Raw genomic sequence first — 20830 nt, 5'->3', positions numbered from 1 at the left:
CCTACCCCCACTACATCTAAATTGAGCCTTAGCATTTCCCTTTCCAGATTTTGTAGCTTCTGCATCACAGTCAAGCATCTGACATTTCACATCCTGACTCATAGAACAGTATCCTTTCATTGGTTATTCAGTTTTTTTATCATGGTCATCTGCCCCTTAGCAGTCCTCTCCTGGATATCTGAATGGGGACTAGTCCAAAATCTTTTGCCAATTGAGATATCATCATGATACTTTTTCAGATATAGGCCTCATGTCCTATGAACACACATTATGCATCTTTAATGGGGTGGTTGCCATTGCCTTCTGCATCCTCATGCCATTGATCACTGCTGATTCTTTCACCTACTTGGGCAGTTTCCCATCTTAAGGGCAAGAGAGTGCCCTGCACCTCTGCCACTCCTCCACCCTCCTTGACTAGGCTGTTAGCAGAATGAGAGTGACATCTTATACCAGAAGTCTTTGGCTGACATTGCTGATGATTTTTATTCAAAAATTAAGCAGTGGTGAGGTTCAGACACAGGACCAAGACTGTTTTGATTACTAATCAAAGACACTACCCCTAGACCATGGATATTCACTAATTACCAACAATTAATTTTTTCACATTCTATTTTTATTCATTTTGGAACCCTACTTTTTTTCACTGTATTGCACATTGATTATTCACAGATATATTATGTAAAGACTCATACTTTTTTCCTACACCATAACAGAATCATTGAAACAGAGAGAAAGTTATAGAAAATTCTGGGACTTGAAAACCACGAGGAAGATCTTTTTTTTTTTTTTAAAAAAAAAAGATACAGTACACTGAACTAACATGTCAGTAGCATATAGCACAGCATCTTTCAGTGTATAACTGCTTAATTTGGTTACTTTATTGTTAAAATGTTGCAGATCTACATTTCAAATACAGATACATTAAAATGTGTATGTTTAAATTTACCCTGCAATGGAAATATGATTATCATTTGTCGATGAGCATCATTTTCAAAATTGTTCTTGTTATTTGTGACATTTCATGTATCAAATCAATGAGCATCACTTTCAAAATTGTTCTTATTATTTGTGACAGTTCATGTATCAACAGCATGAGGATGATAACAATAGTAAATAAACATATTTGGAGTTTTGTCTGAGTTGCACAGATGTGTATTTGTTCTTGTTCTGCTGTTGCATTCAACAAGTTAAAAAAGATGACTTTATTCTTGTGTAGATAATTGCCTTATCATTTGTGTAGTGATTTGCAGAAACATTGATACAAAAATTAAATGATTAGACACTACTGGTATTGAATGTACTTGTAAGCCAAACCGTATAGTTTCCACTTTAGAATAACATTGTATGTTGCAGTTAACTTACATCACTACCTCATGTAAAGAGTATACTTACAATCAAATCTGTTAGATAATCTTCCTCTGAATCCCCGTGCTTTACTTCAGTGCCATTCACAGAGAGGCTGTAATTGTAGTACTGAGAATTCCCAACAAGTCCAATCCACCAGTCCCATCCAGGAGGTACATGTGTGACACCTTCACTTGTGTACCCATACTGAAAACATTATGCAAGAGCACAGACTGATTTACACCAGTAAATTATGTGATTTCTTAGTTTATTGCATAATAAGGCAGTCATAAATAAATGTATATGTATATGAATTAAAGTACAAAGATTCTGGAGATATTTTCTTTAGCAAAGAAACACTCAGTTACTTCCCCTGCAATACACTACAAAATAATTTTGCAAATTTACATTCGGTAGGGCCAGATTAAAAATATGTTTGAATTTTTACTGTTGTCTGCATGCCAGAAGTCATGATTCTGTCTAATCCCTCAAGAAAGTAAACCTTTTTGAATATAAATCAAGAAAATAACAACTCAGAACATGTCTTGCTGTACTATTACATACACCATTATATAAGTACATTGCAAAGTGGCTCATTATGGCATACAAAGTGAGATGATTCCAAAGGGAATGCTGCTATGTAATGTTAGGCTACTTACAATGTTAGGCTACTTACAAAAAATAATATCATACATTATGTACTTGATTTACAAATTTCCAATGAAGAAAGGAGGATGAGATGAAGAAGTACTGGGCTGACAGGAAACTGAATTTTTTTTTTGTAAAAGTTGGCTAGAGTGGCCCCATGAAGGCCATAAAATGTAAATAACAATAACAACAACAATAATAATAATAATAATAATATATTTGATTTACAGCCAAACACATCCATTCCAAGAGCATCAAGGCTATGATAAACATGAAAGTTTTGAAATTAATTAGGTAACAGTTACTGATCATCAAAGACACTTCAACAATGAGAGATTAACAACCTGAAAACAGCTTTCGCATCCCACAACTACCCTCCCGACCTGGTACAGAAGCAGATAACCAGAGCCACTTCCTCATCCCCTCAAACCCAGAACCTCTCACAGAAGAACCCCAAAAGTGCCCCACTTGTGACAGGATACTTCTCGGGACTGGATCAGACTCTGAATGTGGCTCTCCAGCAGGGATACAACTTCCTAAAATCCTGCCCCGAAATGAGATCCATCATACATGAAATACTCCCCACTCCACCAAGAGTGTCTTTCCGCCGTCCACCTAACCTTCGTAACCTCTTGGTTCATCCCTATGAAATCCCCAAACCACCTTCCCTACCCTCTGGCTCCTACCCTTGCAACCGCCTCCGGTGTAAAACCTGTCCTATGCACCCTCCCACCACCACCTACTCCAGTCCTGTAACCCGGAAGGTGTACACGAGGCAGAGCCATGTGTGAAAGCACCCACTTGATTTACCAACTGACCTGCCTACAATGTGACATTTTCTATGTGGGGATGACCAGCAACAAACTGTCCATTTGCATGAATGGACACAGGCAGACAGTGTTTGTTGGTAATGAGGATCACCCTGTGGCTAAACATGCCTTGGTGCATGGCCAGCACATCTTGGCATAGTGTTACACCGTCCGAGTTATCTGGATACTTCCCACCAACACCAACCTATCTGAACTCCGGAGATGGGAACTTGCCCTTCAATATATCCTCTCTTCTCGTTATCCACCAGGCTTCAATCTCCGCTAATTTCAAGTTGCCGCCACTCATACCTCACCTGTCATTCAACATTATCTTTGCCTCCACACTTCCACCTCGACTTACATCTCTGCCCATACTCTTTGCCTTTAAATATGTCTGCTTGTGTCTGTGTATGTATGGATGGATATATGTGTGTGTGTGTGTGTGTATGTGTGTGTGTGTGTGTGTGTGTGTGTGTGTGTGTGTGTGTGCGTGCGCGCGCGAGTATATACCTATTTTTTTTCCCCCTTAAGGTAAGTCTTCCCACTCCCAGGATTGGAATGACTCCTTACCCTCTCCCTTAAAACCTACATCCTTTCATCTTTCCTTTCCTTCCCTCTTCCTGATGAAGCAGCCGCCGGTTGCAAAAGCTCGAAATTCTGTGTGTGTGTTTGTGCGTTTTATTTATTGTGCCTATCTACCGGTGCTTTCCTGCTTGGTAAGTCTTGGAATCTTTGTTTTTAATAAAAATTATTTAATTGGATAGATAAAAGAAAATCCACTTACCAAGCAGTGGCAGAACAAACACGTAAAAGAACACATAAAAGATGGTTGTAACAGGCAAGCTTTCAGAGCCATTGGCTTTGTCTTCAGGCTGAAGGATTGAATGGAAAGGAAGAGTGGTGAAGGAAAAGTACTTGAGAGGTTTAGGAAACTGGGTATATTTTCGGAAAAGTCACCCAGAACTGTGGATCAGGGGAGACTTACCATACAGGATGAGAAGGAAAGATTGATTGTTGGTGACTGCATCAGATGAGATTTCACATTTTAATATCTTGTCTGATGCAGTCCCCAACAATAAATCTTTCCTTCTCATTCTGTATGGTAAGTCTCCCCTGATCTGCAGTTCTGGGTGACTTTCCCAGAATCTACCCCTTTTCCTAGGCCTCTTGAGTACTTTTCCTTCACCCCTCTTCCTTCCCCTTCAATCCTTCTGCCTGAAGAAGAGGAGCTATTGGCTCCAAAAGCTTGCCAGTTGAACTGTCTTTTATGTGTGTGTTCTGCCGCCACTTGGTGAGTAGAATTGAGAAGATAGTCTGATTCCTCAGAATTATGCAGCTAACCACATGATTGCAAAAAATAATGAGATTAATTAGAAACAAAAACTGTGTTAATAATATGCTCAGGAAACTGACTGGTTCTAAGTGTTAATAAGAAAGTTTTTACATGTTGATTCTTACAAAGAAGACAACAGAAACTAGAAATGGTTAATAATGCTATTGTGTTTCTGCAAATAGTACCATTTCCAGTTTTGAACTGACAGGTTCACCTTCTGATGGCTGTTCATGTTTATATGTGCATGTATATTGTTGTTTACATTAGGTGTTGGCTGTTTTTTTCCCAACAGCTGCTGTAAACAACAAAAAATGTAATACGAGCATAAACAGCTATCTGAAGATGAACTCATCAGTTGAAAATTTGTAATGATGTGATTTGTGTAAATAAATATAATTATTGACAGTTTTTTTGCTGTTTTCTTCGTTTGCCAGAATCAGCTTATATATTGTACACAGCCACAGTCTCAAAAATGTAATTTTTCTACAAAGTAACAGGAAAGAAATTTCGATCCAAGTGCCATTAATAGTGAGGCAATACATTTTATTTGTGATGATACAAGTACAGAAATGAAAATACTACTTCTCATATCTTTTAAATATTGGAACTCCAGGTTGATACAAAGACCATGTGTCATCAACTAACATATGTTTGAAAGACTTTCTTTGTGGCTTGTCACCTTGGTCAAGTCTAGGGACATGCAACAAAGTAGTGAGAACACAAAAGCACTGAAAATGCATTTTGTGAAAAATGGCACTTAGAACGTTTTCCATTTCCATTTTCCCAAGTGTTCCATGCTTCTTTGTTGCAGTAACCTACATCATTGGCCACTGTGTGAAAATTCCAACCCACAAAACCTTTGGAGCATCCAAACTCCAATTGAGAAATTGAATTTGTATGCAACATACAAAACATCATTAGCAATCAACAGTTTCAGAGAACATTATAGTAAGTACAGATTATTTGACACATTATTTTGGTGTTCTTTTTCAGTTAAGTTGTGCAGTACTATACTCAACCAAATTTTCCTTCAAAACCATTCATGCTAAAAGAAATACATTTCTGAGGAGGAATTGAAACTATGACAAAATCTCTGTTAGTGTCTGCATGTGATAGAAAGTGAAATTAGTAAAAATTGCCATTATGGGTCACTGGATCTGCATCAAATCTTGTGCAAGAGGTGTTAATTTTATGTTCACTGCACATCACATTTTATGATGGTGTAAAATTTGTACTTACAATATTGAGATATTTTCCTGCATAAAATGTTCTATAGCCATCTGAATTTAGAACTGTAGGAAATGCATATGGCTCAACCTCCTCTCTCCATCTTTCTCCAAAACAGTTTCCTTCCTCTGTGTTGTTAACTGTTCTATGATTGTGCTGGTAAAGTCCACTGATAATTGATGTTCTGCTTGGGCAGCAAACAGGAGTTGTAACAAACTGGAAAAGACAAATGACTATTGTATTTCCCACAATTATAGTAACAGGTCCTAAATAAGTCCTTTGTCTACTTTTTTATCTCTCCTGTTCCTTATCTTCCCTTTTCTCTTTGGTTCTGGCTCATTCTCATCCAGTATCTATGAAGTGAGTATGTACAACAATATAATAAGTGCCAGTACATCACAGATAACTAAAGTCTCCTACAACTTCTAAGTTGTGTACAGGGTAATAAATATAATATAATAAATGAATCCTTCACATCAGGGACATTTCCAGAGCAGCTAAAACAGGCAAGAGTTGTACCTTTGCTTAAGAAAGGTAATGCAGAAGACATAAAAAATTACCGGCCCATTTCCCTGCTGTCAGCATTCTCAAAAATAATAGAAGCAATTATGAAAGACAGATTAATGAATTATCTGAATAAATACAATCTTTTAAGCAAATCACAGTTTGGTTTTCAAAGTGGCAAAAATACGGAGTCAGCCATAGTAGAATTCACAAAAGTTGTACTTAATGCTCTTGATAAAGATGAGTGTGTCACAGGCATATTTTTGGATCTTTCTAAGGCTTTTGATACAGTCGACCACAAGATTCTATTAAATAAATTAGAAGCATTAGGAATAAGAGGGGTAGCTAATGACTGGTTTCGATCATACCTAACAGATAGGGTACAAAGAGTAGAGATAACACATACTTCAAATAGATCTAAACATTTAGTAAAATACTTATCAGAACCAAAACATATTAATATAGGGGTTCCACAAGGTAGCATATTAGGACCAATACTATTCCTGATATACATCAATGACTTTCCCAGTAGTGTTACTCATGGTGAGAAAATTCTCTTCGCTGATGACAGCAATATTATAGTCACTGAGAGAACAAGAGAACTCCTTACAGAGAAAGCAAATGAAACTCTCAAAGAAGTTTACGATTGGTCAATAAGCAACAAATTGACATTAAACATAAAGAAAACTAATGCCATGAACTTCAGTTTGAAGAGGAAAAATGACAATGTTAAATTAAATGTAGATGGCACCTCTATAGACTGTGTAACAAATGCAAAATTTCTAGGAATGAATATTGACTCTCAGCTGAAGTGGTGCGAACACACAAAGGTACTTGCAAACAGAATGTCATCAGCATGTTATGCCCTTAGAATTCTATCATCTGTGTGTAACATGCAGTGTCTTTTAGTTACATATTATTCATATGTACACTCAATTCTTAGCTATGGCATTCTTTTTTGGGGAACAAATCCACAAAATATGAACACAATTTTCAAACTCCAGAAAAGAGCCATAAGAATAATAACCAGAAATAGTAGTCGAGCTCATTGTAAAGATCTGTTCAAAACACTGGGAATTTTAACTGCTCCATGTGAACACATTTACCAGTCAGTTGTACACATCAAAAGTAACATTGGCAATTACTGCACAAACAGCTCTGTCCATGACCATGCAACAAGAGATAGACTCAACTTACATTTACCAAGAAAAAATAAACATAAAACTCAAAACAGCATTTTCTACCAAGGAATAAAACTGTACAATAAATTACCAAATGAGATTAAAGAAATTTCAAGAATACGCTTATTTAAGAAGGCAGCTAAAAAGTACCTGTTATGCAATACATTTTATACATTGAAGGATTACTTAGATAAAGCAGAGTAGGGGTTTGATAAAAAAATGTTATACAAACAAATAATAATAATAATGATGATTATAAAACATCCAATATTCCACATAACACCTTCACTTTATTATTTTTCTTCTTTTTTCCTTTCTAGAGACACTCTCCCCTCAAGCTATGCATAGCACAATACTAACACCTCTTCCTCTTTCTGAGCTCAACATCTCACTCATTATGAAGGGATGCTGACTCAGTTTTTCAGGATAGCAAATGGGAACTTGCAGTACAGAAAATGGCCCAAGGATCACCTGTGTGTGTGTGTGTGTGTGTGTGTGTGTGTGTGTGTGTGTGTGTGTGTAGTGAGTGAAGTGTTATGAAACAATGTGTGTATAGTGTGTGCAGTGACTGATAGTGAAATATGAGTGAATAGTGTGGCATTACATTATTTAATGAGTTATTTGTAAATAAATTATTGTATACCAGGAGTAAAATCTAATGATTGTCTCTAACTAGAAGTCTGTAAATATATGTGTATACGAATTAGCTTATTGTAAATTGATCTAAGCTTGTAAATACTTCGACATGTCCTATATCCTTGTAAAAAGAGATCTACGGATGAATAAAACTACTACTACTACTACTACTGATCTGATAATGATTTGAATTGGAACTTTTGTATAGAAACTAATAATTTTCATGCTGCAGCAACAAATATGTAAAACAATGCATTCCTTTCACCTACATCAGCTAGATTAAAGTGTTACAGTAATTTACTTGTTCCATTTTTTTCCATAGGAAATGCTGCTTATTCCACCATTTGGAATTGTTGCTGAAAATACATGATTTGATGCCTTTGATGTATTGTTCACAATAATAGTAACACAGAACTCACATTCATTGGCTGTATCATAGTTGTACTGAACACTACAGATACACTTCACAACAAAAGTTTGATAAGCTGGAAAAATTTTGTCTTGTAATATTTTCTTTCCTTTATTTGTTGAATTTAGTTAAGTATTTAAATATTAAATACACTCCATTGATACCCTGTTGGTGAGGTATTACTTCTCCTATCAACCTCTTTTTTTCATGAAATCAAACAATGGAAGATCCAGGATGAATGTAACAATACAAGAGAAGGAAAGTTGCTACTCACCATACAGTGGAGATGCTGAGCCACGATAGGCACAACAAAGAGATTCACACATAGCTTTCGGCCATTAAGGCCTTTGTCAGCAGTAGACACACATACACACGCACACACACCCTCACACAAGCACAACTTGCATACTCGTCTGTGGTCTCAGAGAGCTGAAACCACACTATGAGCAGCAGCACCAGTGCATGATGGGAGTGGCGACTGGGTGGGGGGAAGGACGAGGTTGGGGTGGGGAGGGGGAGTGATAGTATTGTGGGAGTGGCGGACAGTGAAGTGTTGCAGTTTAGATGGAAGGTAGGAGAGAAGGTGCAGAGGGGGGAGGGGGTAAGTAGCGGAAAGGAGAGACATAAAAATAAAAATAAATTAAAAGACTGAGTGTGGCAGTGAAATGATGGCTTTGTAGTGCTGGAATGGGAACAGGGAAGGGGCTGGATGGGGGAGGACAGTAACTAACGAAGATTGAGGCCAGGAAGGTTATGGGAACATAGAATGTATTGCAGGGAAAGTTCCCACCTGCGGAATTCAGAAAAGCTGGTGTTGGTGGGGAGGATCCATATGGCACAGGTTGTGATGCAGTCATTGAGATGAGGGGTATCATGTTTGGCAGCGTGTTCAGCTACAGGGTGGTCCACTTGTTTTCTGGCCACAGTTTGACAGTGGCCGTTCATGCGGACACGCAGCTTGTTGGTTATCATGCCTACTTAGAATGCAGCACAGTGGTTGCAGCTCAGCTTGTAAATCACATGACTGGTTTCACAGGTAGCCCTACCTTTGATGGGATAGGTAATGTTAGTGACTGGACTGGAGTAGTTGGATGTAGGAGGATGTATGGAACAGGTCTTGCATCTAGGTCTATTATAGGGGTATGAGCCATAAAGTAAGGGATTGGGAGCAGGGGTTGTGTAAAGATGGACAAGTATATTTTGTAGGTTCAGTGGATGGTGGAATACTGCAGTAGGAGGCTTGGGAAGGATAGTGGGTAGGACATTTCTGATTTCAGGGCACAACAAGAGGTAATTGAAACCCTGGCAGAGAATGTAATTCAGTTGCTCCAGTCCCGGATGGTACTGAGTTACGAAGGGAATGTTCCTCTGTGGCCAGACTGTGGGACTCTTGGAGGTGGTGGGAGACTGGAAAGATAAGGCACGGGAGATTTGTTTTTGTACAAGGTGGGAGGATAATTACAGTCAGTGAAGGCTTCAGTGAGATCGTTGGCATATTTAGAGAGGGACTGCTCATCACCGCAGATGCAACAACCACACGTGGCTAGGCTGTATGTAAGGGACTTCTTGGTATGAAATAGGTGGCAGCTGTTGAAGTGGAGGTATTGCTGGTGGTTAGTAGGTTTGATATGGATGGAGATACTGATGTAGCCATCTCTGAGGTGGAGGTCAACATCTAGGAAGGTGGCTTGTTGGGTTGAGTACGACCAGGTGAAGCAAATGGGGGAGAAGTTGTTGAGGTTCATGAGTAATGTGAATAAGGTGTCCTCACCTTCAATCCAGATAGCAAAGATACCATCAATGAATCTGAAACAGGGTGGGGGGGTTAGGATTATGGGTGTTTAGGAAGGATTCTTCTAGATAGCCCATGAATAGGTTAGCATAGGATGGTGCCATGTGGGTAATAGCTGTACTGCGAATTTGTTTCTAGGTAATGCCTTCAAAGGAGAAATAATTGTGGGTGAGGATGAGGTTTTTGGTTTGGAATACATAGGGCATCTGGAAAGGTAGTGTTTGATACCAGTAAGGCCATGGGCATTAGGAATGTTGGTGTACAGGGAGGTGACATCAGTAGTCATGGGCAGGACACCGTGTGGTAAAGGGAAAGTTACTGTGGGGAGTCGGTCGAGGAAATGGATGACTTTCTCATTTCAGTGCAGATGGTTCTCTTGTCTGTCCATCAGACTGTTGCTACTTTTTCTCATCTTAGAGACAGCATTTTAACTCTTGGGAAAGTTATTCTGATGTAAAGACAGAGCCGTATGTCTTGTGCATCTCACTTTTGTGAGCAGAAAGTGGGAGATATCTAGTAACCGTCAACATTCAGGCAATAAAATTTGTTTAGTTGTTAATAGTAATAATAATAATAATAATAATAATAATAATAATAATAATAATAATAAACCACGTGGAGGCCAGGGAAAAGTATAGGCCTCCGGTATGTTCTGCCAGTCGTAAAAGGCGACGAAAAGAACACACCACTAATAGGGCTAACCCCCCTTTTAGTGTGATTAGTTGGTTCAGAACAGAACTAATGAAGCCTCGGACAAGTGCTGTCATGGTCAGGGACGACGCTTGAACCCTATGCCCGTCCACAATGATAGCAACACTGCTAGCCACACGGAAAATGATTTAAATCCAAATAGCAATGTTTTTCAGGATATGCTTCCTGCAACCACTCTAGAAGGGAAACAAAGACAGAGGATGAGATGGTCAGATGAAGTTAATCAACACCTCATGTTCTGTTATTACCAAACAACAAACTTAGTAACCAATACAACTGGATACAGATCACAAGTATACACAACATTTATTACCAGATACCCATAATTAAATTTTTTAACAAACAATGGCTAGCTGATCAGATCCATGTAATAATAAAAAATAACAGGATACTTCAGTCAGAATTCGAAAACATCAAACAACAAGTACAACAAATACTGGAACAAAATAATGTGCAATCAAAAGCAGAAGAAAAAACAGTAATGGACTCTCAAACATCCCAGAGCAAACAAACAAAGAACAACATGCATCAATTAAACAAACAGAGGAAAACAAAATTTTAAGACAGCCACCAGAACAAGCACAAATAGAACATGAAGTGACACACATGTTAGATATAGAAGAGAAATTTCAGCTGACATATATAGAATACAAAGATACAAATACAGACATTAGACCATTCTTGCACAGACCACCAAATAACCCACAAGTCAAAACAAGAATAACAACTATCAACACAATCATACACAACAAAATAAATGAAAATACAACTATGGAAGAGTTACAACTACTGGTTTATATAGGAGCACTCACTACACTAAATATGCACACTAGGCCGAGATCACCCACAACACCAGCATGGCAACACAGGCTACAGATCAGAATAGAAAAACTGAGAAAAGACATTGGACAGCTAACACAATTTATAAGAAATGAAATATCAGACAAAAAATGAAAAAGGTTATGTAAAATCTCACAACAAGAAGCGATAGAGCAATTAGATGAAAAGAAACAGAAATTACGAGCAGTGGCCAAAAGACTTAGGAGATACAAAAAAAGTGAAAATAGAAGGAAACAATACCAAACATTCAACACAAACCAAAAGAAATTTTACCAGACAATAGATAACACACACATTAAAATAGACAATCCACCAAACATAACAGACATGGAGCACTTCTAGAGCAACATATGGTCAAACCCGGTACAACATAACAGACATGCACGGTGGATACAAGCAGAAACAGACACATACAAGATGATACTACAAATGCCCGAAGTGATAATTTTGCAACATGAAGTAACCCGAGCAATTAATTATATGCACACTTGGAAAGCCCCTGGAAAAGATAAAATAGCAAATTTCTGGCTAAAGAAGTTCACCTCAACAGATTCACATCTAACTAAATTATTTAACATGTGAAATAATAGAGGGAAACATTCCACGTGAGATATATATAAACAATGCTGTAACTAAGCATTGATATGTTGATAGAGACAATAAAAAACACAAAAACACACACACAAATTTCAAGCTTTCGCAACCCAAGTTTGCTTCATCAGGAAAGAGGGAAGGAGAGGGGAAGCTGAAAGGATGCGGTTTTTAAGGGCGAGGGTAAGGAGTCATTCCAATCCCGGTAGCAGAAAGACTTACCTTAGGGGAGGAAAAGGACAGGTATACACTTGCACACACACATATCCATCCGCACATATACAGACACAGGCAGACATAGGTAAATGCAAAGAGGTTGGGCAGCGATGTCAGTCAAGGCAGAAGTGCAGAGGCAAAGATGTTGTTGAATGACAGGTGAGGTACGAGCAGCAGCAACTTGAAATTAGTGGAGGTTGAGGCCTGGTGGCTAACGGGAAGAGAGAATATATTGAAGGGAAAGTTCCCATCTCCGGAGTTCAGATAGGTTGGTGTCAGTGGGAAGTATCCAGACAACCCTGATGGTGTAACATTGTGCCAAGATGTGCTGGCCGTGCACCAAGGTATGTTTAGCCATAGGGTGATCCTCATTACCAAAAAACACTGTCTGCCTGTGTCCGTCCATGTGAATGGACAGTTTGTTGCTGGTCATTCCCACATAGAAGGCTTCACAGTGTAGGCATGCCAGTTGGTAAATCACCTGGATGCTTTCACACATGGCTCTGCCTTTGATCGTGTACGCCTTTAGAGTTAAAGGACTGGAGTAGGTGGTGGTGGGAGGGTGCATGAGACAGGTCTTACACCAGGGGCAGTTACAAGGATAGGAGCCAGAGTGTAGGGAAGGTGGTTTGGGGATTTCATACGGATGAACTAAGAGGTTACAAAGGTTAGGTGGACAGCAAAAAGACACTCTTGGTGGAGTGGGGAGGATTTCATGAAGGATGGATCTCATTTCAGGGCAGGATTTGAGGAAGTCATATCCCTGCTGGAGAGCCACATTTAGAGTCTGATCCAGTCCCGCAAAGTATCCTGTCACAAGTGTGGAACTTTTGGCATTGTTCTGTGGGTGGTTCTGGGTTTGAGAGGATGAGGAAGTGGCTCTAGCTATTTGCTTCTGTACCAGGTTGGGAGGGTAGTTGCGGGATGCGGAAGCTGTTTTCAGGTTGTTGGTGTAATGGTTCAGGGATTCAGGACTGGAGCAGGTTCATTTGCCACGAAGACCTAAGCTGTAGGTAAGTGACCGTTTGATATGGAATAGGTGGCAGCAGTCAAAATGGAGGTTTGTGAAGCTGGCCATTGGACAGATGGAGGTCAATGTCGAGGAAAGTGGCATGGGATTTGGAGCAGGACCAGGTTAATCTGATGGAACCAAATGAGTTGAGGTTGGAGAGGAAATTCTGGAGTTTTTCTTCACTGTGAGTCCAATTCATGAAGTTTTCATCAATAAATCTGTACCAAACTTTTGGTTGGCAGGTTTGGGTAAAGTATTACACCATACTGGTTATCTGGATACTTTCCACTGACACCAACCTATCAGAACTCTGGATATGAGAAGTTGCCCTTCAATGTATTCTCTCTTCCCATTACCCACCACGCCTCAACCTCCGCTAATTTCAAGTTGCCGCTGCTCATACCTCACCTGTCATTCAACATCTTTGCCTCTGTACTTCCACCTCGACTGACATCTCTGCCCAACATCCTTGCATTTACATATGTCTGCCTGTGTCTGTATATGTGTGGATGGATGTGTGTGTGTGTGTGTGTGTGTGTGTGTGTGTGTGTGTGTGTGTGTGTGTGTGTGTGTGTGTATGTGTGTGTGTGTGTGCGCGCGCGCGCGAGTGTATACCTGTCCTTTTTTCCCTCTAAGGTAAGTCTTTCTGCTCCTGTGATTGTAGTGATTCCTTACCCTCTCCCTTAAAACCCACATCCTTTTGTCTTTCCCTCTCCTTCCCTCTTTCCTGATGAAGCAACCTTGGGTTGCGAAAGCTTGAAATTTGTGTGTGTGTTGTTGTGTTTTTTATTGTCTCTGTCAACAATCCAATGCTTTCGTTTAGTAAGTTACAGTGTATATATATATATATATCCGGAAAGCGCCGGCAGACAGGCACATGAACAAAACACACAAACACACACACAGAATTACGAGCTTTCGCAACTGGCAGTTGCTTCGTCAGGAAGGAAGGAAGGAGAGGGAAAAATGAAAGGATGTGGGTCTTAAGGGAGAGGGTAAGGAGTCATTCCAATCCCGGGAGCGGAAAGACTTCCCTTAGGGGAAAAAAGGACAGGTGTACACTCACACACACACGCACACACACACACACACACACATATCCATCCGCACATACACAAGCAGACATATTTAAAGGCAAAGAGTAAGGGCAGAGATGTCAGTCGAGGCGGAAGTACAGAGGCAAAGAAGAGGGAAGTCTTTCCGCTCCCGGGATTGGAATGATTCCTTACCCTCTCCCTTAAAACCCACATCCTTTCATTTTTCCCTCTCCTTCCTTCCTTCCTGACGAAGCAACTGCCAGTTGCGAAAGCTCGTAATTCTGTGTGTGTGTTTGTGTGTTTTGTTCATGTGCCTGTCTGCCGGCGCTTTCCCGCTTGGTAAGTCTTGGAATCTTTGTTTTTTAATATATTTTTCCCATGTGGAAGTTTCTTTCTGTTTTATTTACATCATCATTAATTTGAACCCAACAATTACGTTTGTTGTTGTCTCTGTTGCATTTCGAAATCTTCTCTATCGTCTTACTTTCTCTTTTCGTTTGTACAAGAAGTTCCACTTTGTATTCATCTTCCATTTTTCCGTATCTACCATACATTTTATCCTGCCTAATTATACTCAACAATACGTAATTTACTTCCAAACCATAACCTAAAATTTTCAACGCTTTAAACATAACCGCTGCTATAAAATCCATTGTTCCAAGTTTACAAACATTTCGTGTAAACTCGTGAATACTATTTCACAGCTTCAGTTCCTTTCACCCATTACACAACCATCTCAGTTTTTTTCCAACAACTTTCGTTTTATTTCCATTCCCGTTTTTCCCACAAAACCGATCATTTTTTAGCAGCTTCCCACAGGTTTACACGCTATTATTTCTTCATCAAACAATTGTTAGCCTCATTATCATAACCTGCCAGTACATAACCAGTCCTTTGAATACATTTACACACATATTCTTCGAGATTTTATTCGAAAATTTTTATCGAATTTTATTTTTTCGCAAATTATTTTTTCGAAACTTTTTTCGAAAAAAATTTTTTTTCGAAATTTTCTTGAATTTCCCCACCCTTTAACGTGATCTGGAGACAACATAACCACCCAACCTTTGCACCCATTGTTGTTCACCAACCTAAGTTCAGCACATGATCAACATAGCTCATCTCAAACCAACACTTTTTCGACTTTTTTCACACCTTTATCTCTCCCTATACAAATCTCTCTTTACTTTCACTTTAACCTCATATTACCCTTTCCACCTACTAATACCATGTCAACCTCACAACAGCCCTACAACGACCCCATTAAATTTTATTTACATTCCCTCCGCAAACATGCCTTCACCCTAGCCAGATTACGCTCCCATATTTTATTTACTCAGGCTTGTCTGACATTTGGCATTACTCCCAAAGGCCTCACACTTAAAGTTCCCATCTCTGGCTGCAATCCTTCTTTCCATCAGTCCTTATACCAGTTCCAAACAGCACAATCCATAGCCCTCACCCGCCTAATCCTTCACCTATACATCGACTCGGCCAATGAACACACCCGTCAACTCCTATCCCAAATCAAAGTCCTCAATCTTTCCTCTCCCACATCCACACCGGCTGTACATAGCATCCTCCTACAGGCCAACCGCAAATTAGAACAACATGCCACCCTCCACCTCAAAAAACTATCCAATCTCCTGGTTTCCCACCTCCGGAAAGGCAACTCACTCACCCTCCAAAACCTTTCCAACAAACCTCAACCTCCTCTCATTGCACACAGACCCAGTCTCTCCCATCTACTCAATCTCCCACTTCCAGCTCCACTCCCCCCAACACCTCAAAATTCCAGTCAACACAATCTGGAACCACAACACCCCAATTCAGTAGTTAACCTTTCCTCCAAACCCCTCTCCCAATCCGAAACCTCTGTCCTATCCAAAGGCCTCACCTTCAGACCCACTCCCAGGTTCAACCAAACTGCCCTTGTCAAGGATTTACTGTCCTACACTCGTAGTCTCTGCTGGAAATATCACTTTGCCACGAAGAAAAACAATCCTGATCCCACTCCTAATGATCCAACTCCCCAAGACACTATCCAAATTGAACCCTGCCTGGAACAGTTCCATCCTCCATCACAGCGGGACGCACCTCCTCTTCCTCAAAATCACCCTCTCCAAACCTTCCAGGAATTTCTCACTTCCAGCCTTGCCTCTCAATCTTTCTTGAAAAACCTTAATCCTACTCCCAACATCACCACAGCCAAATCCCAGGCTATCCGTGATCTGAAAGCTGACCGATCCATCATCATTCTTCCGGCTGACAAGGGTTCCACGACCGTGGTACTTGATCGTCGGGAGTATGTGGCTGAGGGACTGTGTCAGCTTTCAGACAACTCTACATACAAAGTTTGCCGAGGTAATCCCATTCCTGATGTCCAGGCGGAGCTTCAAGGAATCCTCAGAACCTTAGGCCCCCTACAAAACCTTTCACCTGACTCCATCAAACTCCTCACCCCACCGACACCTCGCACTCCTACCTTCTACCTACTTCCTAAAATTCACAAATCCAAACATCCTGGCCGCCCCATTGTAGCTGGTTACCAAGCCCCCACATAACGTATCTCTGCCTACGTAGATCAACACCTTCAACCCATTACATGCAGTCTCCCATCCTTCATCAAAGACACCAACCACTTTCTCGAACGCCTGGAATCCGTACCCAGTCTGTTACCCCCGGAAACCATCCTTGTAACCATTGATGCCACTTCCCTATACACAAATATCCCGCACGTCCAGGATCTTGCTGCAATGGAGCACTTCCTTTCACGCCGATCACCTGCCACCCTACCTAAAACCTCTTTCCTCGTCACCTTAGCCAGCTTCATCACCCACAACTTCTTCACTTTTGAAGGCCAGACATACCAACAATTAAAGGGAACAGCCATGGGTACCAGGATGGCCCCCTCGTATGCCAACCTATTTATGGGTCGCTTAGAGGAAGCCTTCTTGGTTGCCCAAGCCTGCCAACCCAAAGTTTGGTACAGATTTATTGATGACATCTTCATGATCTGGACTCACAGTGAAGAACAACTCCAGAATTTCCACTCCAACCTCAACTCCTTTGGTTCCATCAGATTCACCTGGTCCTACTCCAAATCCCATGCCACTTTCCTAGATGTTGACCTCCATCTGTCCAATGGCCAGCTGCACACATCTGTCCACATCAAATCCACCAACAAGCAACAGTACCTCCATTATGACAGCTGCCACCCATTCCATATCAAACGGTCCCTTCCCTACAGCCTAGGCCTTCATGGCAAACGAATCTGCTCCAGTCCTGAATCCCTCGACCATTACACCAACAACCTGAAAACAGTTTTCGCACCCCGCAACTACCCTCCCAAACTGGTACAGAAGCAGATAACCAGAGCCACTTCCTCTTCCCCTCAAACCCAGAACCTCTCACAGAAGAACCTCAAAAGTGCCCCACTTGTAACAGAATACTTCCCGGGACTGGATCAGACCTTGAATGTGGCTCTCCAGCAGGGATATGACTTCCTAAAATCCTGCCCCGAAATGAGATCCATCCTTCATGAAATCCTCCCCACTCCACCAAGAGTGTCTTTTTGCTGTCCACCTAACCTTTGTAACCTCTTAGTTCATCCGTATGAAATCCCCAAACCACCTTCCCTACACTCTGGCTCCTATCCTTGTAACTGCCCCTGGTGTAAGACCTGTCTCATGCACCCTCCCACCACCACCTACTCCAGTCCTGTAACCCGGAAGGTGTACACGATCAAAGGGAGAGCCACATGTGAAAGCACCCACGTGATTTACCAACTGACCTGCCTGCACTGTGATGCTTTCTATGTGGGAATGACCAGCAACAAACTGTCCATTCGCATGAATGGACACAGGCAGACAGTGTTTGTTGGTAATGAGGATCACCCTGTGGCTAAACATGCCTTGATGCACGGCCAGCACATCTTGGCACAGTGTTACACCGTCCGAGTTATCTGGATACTTCCCACCAACACCAACCTATCCGAACTCCGGAGATGGGAACTCGCCCTTCAGTATATCCTCTCTTCTCGATATCCGCCAGGCCTCAACCTCCGCTAATTTCAAGTTGCCGCCACTCATACCTCACCTGTCTTTCAACAACTTCTTTGCCTCTGTACTTCCGCCTCGAGTGACATCTCTGCCCTTACTCTTTGCCTTTAAATATGTCTGCTTGTGTCTGTGTATGTGCGGATGGATATGTGTGTGTGTGTGTGTGTGTGCGCGAGTGTACACCTGTCCTTTTTTTCCCCTAAGGGAAGTCTTTCCACTCCTTGGATTGGAATGACTCCTTACCCTCTCCCTTAAAACCCACATCCTTTCATTTTTCCCTCTCCTTCCCTCTTTCCTGACGAAGCAACTGCCAGTTGTGAAAGCTCGTAATTCTGTGTGTGTGTTTGTGTGTTTTGTTCATGTGCCTGTCTGCCGGCGCTTTCCTGCTTGGTAAGTCTTGGAATCTTTGTTTTTAATATATTTTTCCCATGTGGAAGTTTCTTTCTGTTTTATATACTCCTGGAAATGGAAAAAAGAACACGTTGACACCGGTGTGTCAGACCCACCATACTTGCTCCGGACACTGCGAGAGGGCTGTACAAGCAATGATCACACGCACGGCACAGCGGACACACCAGGAACCGCGGTGTTTGCCGTCGAATGGCGCTAGCTGCGCAGCATTTGTACACCGCCGCCGTCAGTGTCAGCCAGTTTGCCGTGGCATACGGAGCTCCATCGCAGTCTTTAACACTGGTAGCATGCCGCGACATCTTGGATGTGAACCGTATGTGCAGTTGACGGACTTTGAGCGAGGGCATATAGTGGGCATGCGGGAGGCCGGGTGGACGTACCGCCGAATTGCTCAACACGTGGGGCGTGAGGTCTCCACAGTATATCGATGTTGTCGCCAGTGGTCGGCGGAAGGTGCACGTGCCCGTCGACCTGGGACCGGACCGCAGCGACGCATGGATGCACGCCAAGACCGTAGGATCCTACGCAGTGCCATAGGGGACCGCACCGCCACTTCCCAGCAAATTAGGGACACTGTTGCTCCTGGGGTATCGGCGAGGACCATTCGCAACCGTCTCCATGAAGCTGGGCTACGGTCCCGCACACCGTTAGGCCGTCTTCCGCTCACGCCCCAACATCGTGCAGCCCGCCTCCAGTGGTGTAGCGACAGGCGTGAATGGAGGGACGAATGGAGACGTGTCGTCTTCAGCGATGAGAGTCGCTTCTGCCTTGGTGCCAATGATGGTCGTATGCGTTTTTGGCGCCGTGCAGGTGAGCGCCACAATCAGGACTGCATACGAGGCACACAGGGCCAACACCCGGCATCATGGTGTGGGGAGCGATCTCCTACACTGGCCGTACACCTCTGGTGATCGTCGAGGGGACACTGAATAGTGCACGGTACATCCAAACCGTCATCGGACCCATCGTTCTACCATTCCTAGACCGGCAAGGGAACTTGCTGTTCCAACAGGACAATGCACGTCCGCATGTATCCCGTGCCACCCAACGTGCTCTAGAAGGTGTAAGTCAACTACCCTGGCCAGCAAGATCTCCGGATCTGTCCCCCATTGAGCATGTTTGGGACTGGATGAAGCGTCGTCTCACGCGGTCTGCATGTCCAGCACGAACGCTGGTCCAACTGAGGCGCCAGGTGGAAATGGCATGGCAAGCCGTTCCACAGGACTACATCCAGCATCTCTACGATCGTCTCCATGGGAGAATAGCAGCCTGCATTGCTGCGAAAGGTGAATATACACTGTACTAGTGCCGACATTGTGCATGCTCTGTTGCCTGTGTCTATGTGCCTGTGGTTCTGTCAGTGTGATCATGTGATGTATCTGACCCCAGGAATGTGTCAATAAAGTTTCCCCTTCCTGGGACAATGAATTCACGGTGTTCTTATTTCCAGGAATATATATTACACATAACCTGATACACTTACAAAAGGAATAACTTATCTGAAACCTAAAGATCAAGCAGACACAGTAAACCCAGCAAAATATCACCCCATAACATGCCTACCAACAATATACAAAATATTAACTTCAGTCATTACATAGAAATTAATGACACATACAACACAGAACAAAATTATAAATGAAGAACAAAAGGGCTACTGCAAAGGAGCACAAGGATGTAAAGAGCAAACTGATCAACTGATAATAGATGCAGAGATGACATATCAAGCTAAAACTAAACAAAGGTCACTACACTACGCATACATTGATTACCAAAAAGCTTTTGATAGTGTACGCTACTCATAGTTACTACAAATATTGGAAATATACAAAGTAGATCCTAAATTGGTACAGTTCCTAAACATAGTAATGAAAAATTGGAAAACCACACTTAATATGCAAACAAATACAAATAATATCACATCACAGCCAATACAGATTAAGTGTGGAATATACCAAGGAGACTCATTAAGTCCTTTCTGGTTCTGCCTTGCTCTGAACCCACTATGCTAAATAATACAAATTATGGAAATAATATTACTGGAACCTACCAACACAAAATCACACGT

The 20830-nt window shown here is 41.7% G+C and overlaps 1 protein-coding gene across 1 annotated transcript in view; it reads right to left on the bottom strand.

Moving 5' to 3' along the window:
* The window catches only part of LOC126336642 (N-acetylglucosamine-6-sulfatase-like), a 119044-nt gene that overhangs the window by 42646 nt on the left and 55568 nt on the right, over window positions 1–20830 (bottom strand). The window contains exons 3-4 of the mRNA XM_050000565.1: window positions 5374–5577; window positions 1393–1551 (exon numbers count right to left, since the gene is read on the bottom strand). Of these exons, the coding sequence (XP_049856522.1) occupies window positions 1393–1551; window positions 5374–5577 (363 nt within the window). The remainder of the gene's footprint in view (window positions 1–1392; window positions 1552–5373; window positions 5578–20830) is intronic.

Source organism: Schistocerca gregaria, chromosome 2, assembly GCF_023897955.1.
Source record: "Schistocerca gregaria isolate iqSchGreg1 chromosome 2, iqSchGreg1.2, whole genome shotgun sequence".
Lineage (NCBI taxonomy): Eukaryota > Metazoa > Arthropoda > Insecta > Orthoptera > Acrididae > Schistocerca > Schistocerca gregaria.
The sequence above is the reverse complement of the archived record's forward strand: the minus strand, read 5'-3'. Positions and strand labels throughout refer to the sequence as shown.